General features: G+C 41.8%; 1 protein-coding gene and 1 non-coding gene across 3 annotated transcripts in view; both read left to right on the plus strand.

Annotated features, from left to right (window-relative positions):
• The window catches only part of CUNH1orf105 (chromosome unknown C1orf105 homolog), a 25,550-nt gene extending 23,707 nt beyond the window's left edge, over window positions 1-1,843 (plus strand). For both annotated transcript variants that reach the window (XM_008696346.2, XM_008696352.2), the window contains exon 7: window positions 1,473-1,843. In XM_008696346.2, the coding sequence (XP_008694568.1) occupies window positions 1,473-1,618 (146 nt within the window). In that variant the 3' untranslated portion in view covers window positions 1,619-1,843. The remainder of the gene's footprint in view (window positions 1-1,472) is intronic.
• Window positions 1,844-8,422: 6,579 nt separating this feature from the next.
• LOC121104140 lies at window positions 8,423-8,533 on the plus strand. Its single transcript, XR_005836507.1, has one exon. It is a non-coding gene; the product is annotated as a U6 spliceosomal RNA (small nuclear RNA).
• The last annotated feature ends 243 nt before the right edge of the window (window positions 8,534-8,776 follow it).

Here is an 8,776-nt window from a genome sequence, read left to right on the forward strand (position 1 = left end):
CTGCAAATACCACATGGCCGACTCATCCCAGTGAACGTAACTGCCAGTCACTGTCTAACTCCTCGCCTTGATCACACAGCAGTGACTTCTAGTTTGTTTCTGGATTCAGCTAACCCTTATATATTATCAGGAATCATCAGTGAGAACTAAGTAAACAGAAAGAGCCTGTCTCCATAAGTTATGGGGATTTCTTCTGGATTCATTTGTCTTGACTCTGGCTTTGAGTCCAGAGTTCCATGACATGTACAGGGTCCAGATGTCAATAAACATCGGCAGAGATGTGAACAACCTGCCTTGGCCTACCACCTGGCACATTGCTGTGTCATGGTTCAAAGGTCACTGCCCTGGAATTAAGGAGATCTGGGTTCTGGTCCTCAGTCCATCAGGGCCTGTGAGCCTGGACCTCTGTTTCCTCTTCATTACAGTGATGAGACTCTCTTAGCTCTCATTCAGCTGGAGCGAGGAGCTTTTCCAGAGAATTCAGGACTCCAGTTCCCTTCCATTCAGTGACTTCCAATAGAAAGATGTTATCCCTCAAGCAATGTGTCTTCTGGAAAAGCTGAATATTAACCAACATTTTTGTTAATAAAATCACATTTGAAAAAGAGGTCAGGATGATGAGGATCTTAAGGAACGCTAATTTAAATTATTTCATAAAATGAAAGTTCCTTTTGAAATGCAAGTACTATCGTAGACTTTTCGTAAGATCATGTTCATTTTTATTTTTTTTTTTATTTTTTTTTAAAGATTTTATTTATTTATTCGACAGAGATAGAGACAGCCAGCGAGAGAGGGAGCACAAGCAGGGGGAGTGGGAGAGGAAGAAGCAGGCTCATAGCGGAAGAGCCTGATGTGGGGCTCCATCCCAGAACACCGGGATCACGCCCTGAGCCGAAGGCAGACGCTTAACCGCTGTGCCACCCAGGCGCCCCGATCATGTTCATTTTTTAAAGATAGAACCATTTGTGTGCCCCTGAAAAGCCTTCCTTTTTTAATATTTATTTACTTATTTAAATTTTAATTCAATTAGTTAACATATAATGTATTATTGGTTTCAGAGGTACAGGTCCGTGATTCGTCAGTCTTATATAACACCCAGTGCTCATTACATCACATGCCCCCCTTAATGCCCATCACCCAGTTACCCCATCCTGAGAATTGAATCTTCTTTTCCCTTCAACTCACATTATAACTCCAGACACATTTTATATTCACTTTTTATTTAATTGGCAATGACTCCTAATAGTTGAGTTTTGTTTCTAGGTACTCTTCTCTGACCTCTTTGGCAAGATTTGTCGGAGCTTAAATCTTGTGCGGGATAAGATGGTTCTATCAAAAGGAATTCTTATGTGAATTTTGAATCTGTTTTATAAGGACGAAAAAGTCTTTGGTGACCTTTAGATATTTTGAGTTTCTGTAAAAATAGATTCTAAGAAGCCCTTGTTTTTCCCTCTTATTGCACTGTTCTCCAGAGAGCGTTCGCTACAGGCTGCCCATCCTGGGCCCCAGGACCGCCGTCTTCCACGGGCTGCTGGCGGACACCTACGCAACTCTGCAGGAGACACAACTCTCTTCCTTGCCCGGAAAGGAGCCCACGGGCAAGACAATGAGGCAGTGAGTGGTCGGAGCTCATCACCTTCCAGACTCACAAAGAGAAAACAAGTTAACCAAGCCAGTTTCTGGCATATAAGCCTAATTCCCTCTTGTCACCAAAAAGGTGACTCACTTTTGCCTCCTTGAGAGTTGCTCGATTCTAGCTCTTGCCACCGTCTTCTCACTCACTTTTCCTGAAGACGAGTGGTTTAATTTCCATGATTATAAAGGTTTACTGATTAAAATGCAACATTTTGAGTGTCATTGATTTTACATTTTTTGAAGATTTTTAACTGTGTTATTATAGACAACATCCTTCTGTTTCTAAAACTTGAATTTTCAGCTCTTCTTCAGGGCCGGGGGCTGGAGATGGCTCCTGGAGGTCTCTCGTGAGTTCAACCGATTATGAATACAGGAGAGAGATGGAGGTCACCCTCCTGTCCTTATCTCTGTCAGTTAACTGGTAGATGACAGGATACTGTGATGCAAAGGGAAAATGGCAAGAGATTAGTGATTGCAACTCTCGAGGACAGGAAACGTGCCTTCTCTTGCCCCCCTCCTTTAGTGCCCTGTGTATTACCAGATATTCATCTGATCTTTGCTCATTCATATTTAAATCACATCCTTGTGTTTTGTTCTTCGGTTATTTTGGTTTGAGAATGTTTACCTTCAGCTCTGTCTTGGTCCATGTGCCAGCAATGTGAGGGAGACAGAGGAAAACTCTAGGCTTGCAAATATTATATTTATAAGCACAAATGCTCCATTCCCAGCTTCAGGAGGGTTCCTATAAAAATGTCCCTTCCGTTCTTTAGGATGCAATGGCCTTGTGCAATCCCAGGAGCCTGGCTAAATGGACACTGGACCCATATGTAAGAACCAACCTCTGTGCTGACTGTATTTGAAGAATGGAATTCGGGAATCTTTAAGAAATGGCCTGGTACCTAAATTGACCTCTTCTCTTATACACACACACACACACACACACACACACACATTTAAAAACAACCCCCCAAAACCAGAAAAACTCGCTCGATTGCCCTATATTTATGGTAGGTTATGATTCTTGGTTTCAGTTCAGTTAGAGTTCGATACCTCCAAAAAGAGTATGTACTTCCTCTCGGGGCACACATGTATTATGATCCTGTTTCAGATCATTGCCGAAGGACAGGCAAATCCGGGATCAAAATGTTTCTTTCTTATTTTTTGTTTTGCAAATTATTGTATCCAGTGAAAGGATTTGGTGTACCTATACCCTTGAATTAGGGAGAGAGACATCCCCAAGCACAATTATTTGGAACTTTTGAGATAATCTGAATAGTATATACCTACTCAGATAGAATGCTTCCTAAATCTCAGAAAGCTCCTGCCTGCAGTACAGGGGTATTTCTAATATTTCATCAAAAAGAATAACATTCTGGTGTTTGTCCGTGTTCTAATGTGGTGACTGAGAATGATGGTCTGTATCAGTGATTCTTAAACTTTTTCATCTTAGGAACCTTCTACACTCTTAAACTCTTAAAGACTGAGAGCCCTAAAGATCTTTTATTTTTATTTTTTAAAATGTTTTAAGTTTTTCAATTTTTTGAGAGAGCGAGCTGACGGGGGAGGGGAGGGGAGAGTGAGAGGTAGAGGGGAGGTAGAGAGAATCTGAAACAGGCTCCATGCTCAGTGTGGAGCCCCGATGCAGGGCTCAATCTCATGACCCTGAGATCATGACCTGAGCCAAAATCAAGAGTCAGACGCTTAACTGACTAAGCCATCCAGGTGTCCCCCTAAAGATCTTTTTAAAAATGTAGGTTATACCTACTGATATTTATCATATTAGAAATTAAAATGGGGAAAGTTTTAAATACAGTAATACACAAGCACACCTTCCAGTAGCTGTCAAAGCGATGACATTACCACATGTCATATAACCCCTGGAAGACTCCGCTGTAGCCTTGGGAGAGAAGAAAAGTAACAAGGCAAATAACATCCTAGTATTATTACGAAAATAATTTTGACCTCACAGGCACCCCAGAAAGAATTTCAGAGACCCCCGGGGTCCCCAGACTGTCCTTTGAGAACTTCTGGTATACGTGATATACCCTTCCATCCCTGGCCTTGCAGGGAAAGGGATGCCGGGGTGTTTTAACTCACCCACCCAGTACTCTGCTCTCGTGCCTTCTCTTCAGGAGAAGGCAGCAGCAGGTTTTCCAAGTGTGGTTATATTGACTTTCGGCATCCCTTCCTCCCTTTGCTCACATTAGTTATTTAACAACCTTAATTTGGTTTCTCAAATAGTGTCCTGGTGAGACTAGAGTGAGTTGACCAGTTGGCACAAGAACTCTCATTCCCTCTGAACTCTCCATTTCCCTCTATGGATGCTTGTTAGTGTATTTGCTTTTGGTTAGTATGAACTCATTTCCCAGAATCTCAGGGGTAAACCTGGACCCATTGTGACCTTGGCTTACTAGTGATGTCCCATCAGCAGCTTTGTTGAACGGTTAGCTAGCTGGCAAATTTTCTTTTTACTTTACTCTTGCAACCACATCCTGGAGACTAATGGCCCTGGGGGTGGAGGTTGGGAAGTGCAGCTCCTGACGGCCTTCTCCACGGGGCCACCCCAATGCCACCATTTCAGTTTAAACTTGCAAAGAGATCTATGTGGATGCTGCCTGATTTTTTTCACCATTAGTAATATTTATAAGAAATCATCTTAAGCACATGGAACTTTGTTTCTCTGTGTACTGTGGGGGTCAGATGGCTGCCTCTGCCGTCATCTCGATGCCATCTTTCCTGTGCTGACATGGATCCTTGGAGGTAATAGAGTGGACGTGTCACTTATTACTTACCTACCGCATGTTCCTAAGCTTCATCCAAGAGCCCCTCATAAATGGGCCCAGATGATCTTTTCACTCATCATGTTACTCCCGGTTCAAAATCATGTAGAGTTCAGATTAATTTTTCTTTTAAGATTTTATTTATTTATTTGACAGAGAGAGAGAGAGCAAGCGGGAGGGAGCAGCAGGCAGAAGGAGAGGAAAAGCAGGCACCCCACTGAGCAGGAAGCCCGATGCGATGCGGGACTCGATCCCAGGACCCCGAGACCATGACCCGAGCCGAGCCGAAGGCAGATGCTCAACCGACCGAGCCACCCAGGCGCCCCCAGATTAATTTTTTTAAGGGATAATCTTTGGTAAATTTTTTTTTAAAAAATTCAAAGCTGTTTTTAAAAAAATGACTCGTCATAATAAAAATTCATAGACAACTCTTCCATCCTCCTTCATCCTAACGGGGAACTTAAAAACCAATCAATCATACAATTCCTTTCCCTCCAGAATGGAGAGAAGTGCTGTATTGAGGAAAATCCATGCTGGATCTTTAAAAAAGAAATCAGGCATCTATCACAAGGCTGTTGTTACTTCTGGTCCCCAGTTCAACCTTGGGAGGTCCTGCAGGCCTTTATTGCCATGTGCTCTGCTCAGGGACACCCATCTCTATCCTGGCCCCTGACTGTCAAAGCTCATGGTTTTACACATCAGAGCCACCCAGCTTCCTGCATATGTCCAAGAACCAAGAACTCCAAATAATAGAAGTAGAGCAGAGTCGGCAGAACTGCCTTGTCCCTACCTAAGGAATCCCCTGTTTAGAATGTCCTATTCGGGTGTAGTTACTCCGGTTGAAGGAGGTTTTAGGGATGAGGAGGGTATTGTCCAATAGAATCTAGAAGATTTCCAAGAAAAGGAGCAAGCACAGAATTTTTTCTAATATTAAGAAACCTATAAACTAAAACCTTAAGAATCAAGATAATTAGGAAATTTAGAAATGGATAATATTTAACCTCTAGAGAAAACAGGGATGGCCAACCATGTCCCCCTCAAGCCCACCCTTAATTTAGCACTTTAAGTATAGTCCCTGTTTCATACATGTAATTCTTATCTCTCTAGAAAAATGTCTAACTTAATGAGAATGAGAATGGTACCTCGTGTTGAGCCAGCTCCATATCTGCATATGGTGGCTCCGTATCTTCACAGGAGCGACCCGGATGCACACTTGAAAGAACTTAGAAGAAAAGTCCATTCCTAGGTTTCTCAAGCAATGCGAGAAAACAGAGAAGCCAAGTCCCCTGTATTGGGGGCAGTGAGGGTACAAAGAGTTTAGGTATTAGGAACTTATTTCAACTGGAGAAATAACACACATACACCTACACAAAAAGCGCGTGGACAGGCCAAAATGTAAAGAAGCATGAGTTACTCTCCGCTCTAAATCCCCAGTGATCTCAGCAGTAGGGTTTTCTGTAGCACCAACCACCGAGCTCTCTGGACAGGAACAAAGATGCAGTTGTGTGACCTTGTCAGTAAAGTTGGCCAGTGGAGAAATAGCCATATTTACCCTCACAGAATGTTATCTCCCCCTTGCAAAGTCTTTGGCGAGGCATTTCACTGCCTGACCAGTAAAGTGCAGAATAGTGAAATTAGGTATTGGCAGATGGTGGCTGTTTCGAGAAAAACTTGTTCCTAGACCCCTTGGGATTGGACTCCACTCCATCCTGTGTATCAGAGAGCGCCCTATGGGTCACACAGCCAAGAGTCAGGAAACCCTTGCTTCCTAGACTCTCACATTGAGAAAATCGGGCAAAGAGTAAGATGTGCATGAAACAACAAAATATTAGTTAACATTAGATGTCTCTGAGGAGTGGAACTGAATGGTTGGAAGACAGAAACTGGCAGAGGGAGGGGACATTTCATAGTATTTCCTTATATGTTCTTTGAATGTTAAACCACATGAACGTTTCACTGACTCAGAAACAAAACAAGACCAAACAAACAAACAAAAACTTTAAAAAGTCACCGGGGGCTACCTAGCTTTGGGATTGTCAACCTGATAAACTATCAACATAGTTACTTGTCCTCATGAACGCAGACAACGCAGTCCTTGAATACGGTGAAGTTTAGGCAAGCGTCCGATGCACAGCTGAATTTTATCTCTGGCCCTTGGAAATGCTGCTGGCAAATAGAAGCACGTGCTTCAGCTCAGGAAACATTCTACACTTTTCAAGGCAGTTTCACTTGTTTTTCCTCTCTCTTTGTCTCAGATTTACCATTGTTCTCTTACCATGAAACAGGAGTGATTAATGGGGCACACAATGCTCTCCATTTAACAAACACAGTCCTTCCCTGGCATCTTTACAAAAGTTCTTCGTTTTATTGTAACAAGTGTATCTGGTTTTTTTTTTTATGAAGCCGCCTACACAGGGCTAGCCTGTTTTGCACAAAACTCTTGAAGAATTTGATGGCATTGCCCATGTTCCTCTTAATCTTTTTTAAACTTATGATCCCCAGGCTCTATGGCCAATATGACATGGCCCAGTTACCCTCTCTAGACCCACCCCCAGTGCCACTCAAAACAAGGCACCTAGAGGGAATCGGAAACTCCAGATGTGCCCTGGCCAGATGTGACTGTGGGACTCACCCTCCCGCCTTCTGGAGTACCTGCTTCCAGAAATGTAGACTAACTGGAAATTCGTTTTCCAGGCAGCAGTGTCACCTCATTCTCTCACCTTGAGTTGCCACTAGCTAAAGCTTTTTAGTTCTTTTGATGAGAATTGCTGTTCTAACAGCTTTCCTCAGGCTATTAATTTGCTAAAACCTGAACGCATGACCCTATCTTCCTCCTTATTAAGGTTCCTTTAGCCAGATTCCAGCCAGTGACCATCTTTCTGAATCTAGGTTCCAGCAATCATTAGTCCTCCCAAATTTGATGATCTGGTCTCCTTGTCTTCCTCTCAGTTTTTGTAAGTAACAGGGCCAGGGACCAAGCCCTAAAGCACAGCTTGAGAGTCCTCCCTTTAGGTCTGGGATCCCCAAGGGCCTCTTCCTTCATCTATATTTTATTACGAAAACATTCAAATAGACGGACAAACAGAAATAATACCTCAAAGAACACCCATGTCTCCTCCACCTAGAGTCTGCAATGGACAATTTTGCCACATTTCCTCTATCTACAAATCGTTTGGCAGAATCATTTTAAAATAAAGACATAATGACATTTTACCACTAAATAGTTCAGCATGCAGCTCCAAAATTAAAAAAAAAAAAAAACTCCTTCAAAGGATAATTCCATTATCACACATAACAAAAAACGAATAAAAATTCCTTATTTTTTTAATAATATTTTTTTATTTTATTATGTTAGTCACCATACACTACATCCCTAGTTTTTGATGTAAAGTTCCATGATTCATTACTTGCATATAACACCCAGTGCACCATGCAATACGTGTCCTCCTTAATACCCATCACCAGCCTATCCCATTCCCCCACCCCCCTCCCCTCCGAAGCCCTCAAAAATTCCTTATTTTTGTCTCCATTCAGTCCATATTCAACTTCCCCAATTTGTCCCCAACATGTCTACTATGGCTGGTTTGCTCAAAGCCAAATAAAATCAAGGATGATGCTTTGCATTTTTGCCTCTTTTAATCTAAACACGTTGTACCCCAACTTTCTTTTTCAAGACATTGATCTGTTGCAGACCAAGATAATTGTTTTGTAGAAAGCCAAAACCTCTTTAAAAACCACCCCTCTTCATATTGTTCGTTTCAACTACTGCTATCAAGTAAGGGCCTCTGACTGAGTAATTATTAATTTTTCTTTTTTGTTCATCAAAGTTATATGTAACTAGCTATTAGAGCTTCTGATAAGCATGAGATAACAATCTTACTGTATTGGACTGGTGCAATTGCCGAGATAAACCCAGGATTGTGATGTTTTCTAATTGCGTCATTTTGGTCAAGTTACTTAACCTTTATGTGTCTGGGTTTCTTGTGCCGTATAATGAGGATAAATATGTCTGTCTCCGTAAGAGCAGCACATGTACTAAAATTAGAAGGATGGAGAGAAGATTAGTCTGGCCCCTGCGTGAGAATGACATGCAAATTCGTGAAGTGTTCCGTATTTGTTAAGCTAAGGTCATCTGTATATTTATTAGAAATTGCAAAATGTCCCTGCATAAGAGTTTTCTAATTTATATTACCACTACAAATGTATGCAAGTGCCTGTTACCCTCAGCCTCAACAATGACTGCAGTAAGTTTTACTTTTAAACTAATTTTAGAGATGAAAAATATCGCTGTACAATTGTAGTTTGTATTTCTCTAATTATGAGACTGCATTTGTTTTCATATGTTTAAGGATTATTCCTAT

This window comes from Ursus maritimus, unplaced genomic scaffold, assembly GCF_017311325.1.
Source record: "Ursus maritimus isolate PB19 unplaced genomic scaffold, ASM1731132v1 scaffold_2, whole genome shotgun sequence".
Classification (NCBI taxonomy): domain Eukaryota; kingdom Metazoa; phylum Chordata; class Mammalia; order Carnivora; family Ursidae; genus Ursus; species Ursus maritimus.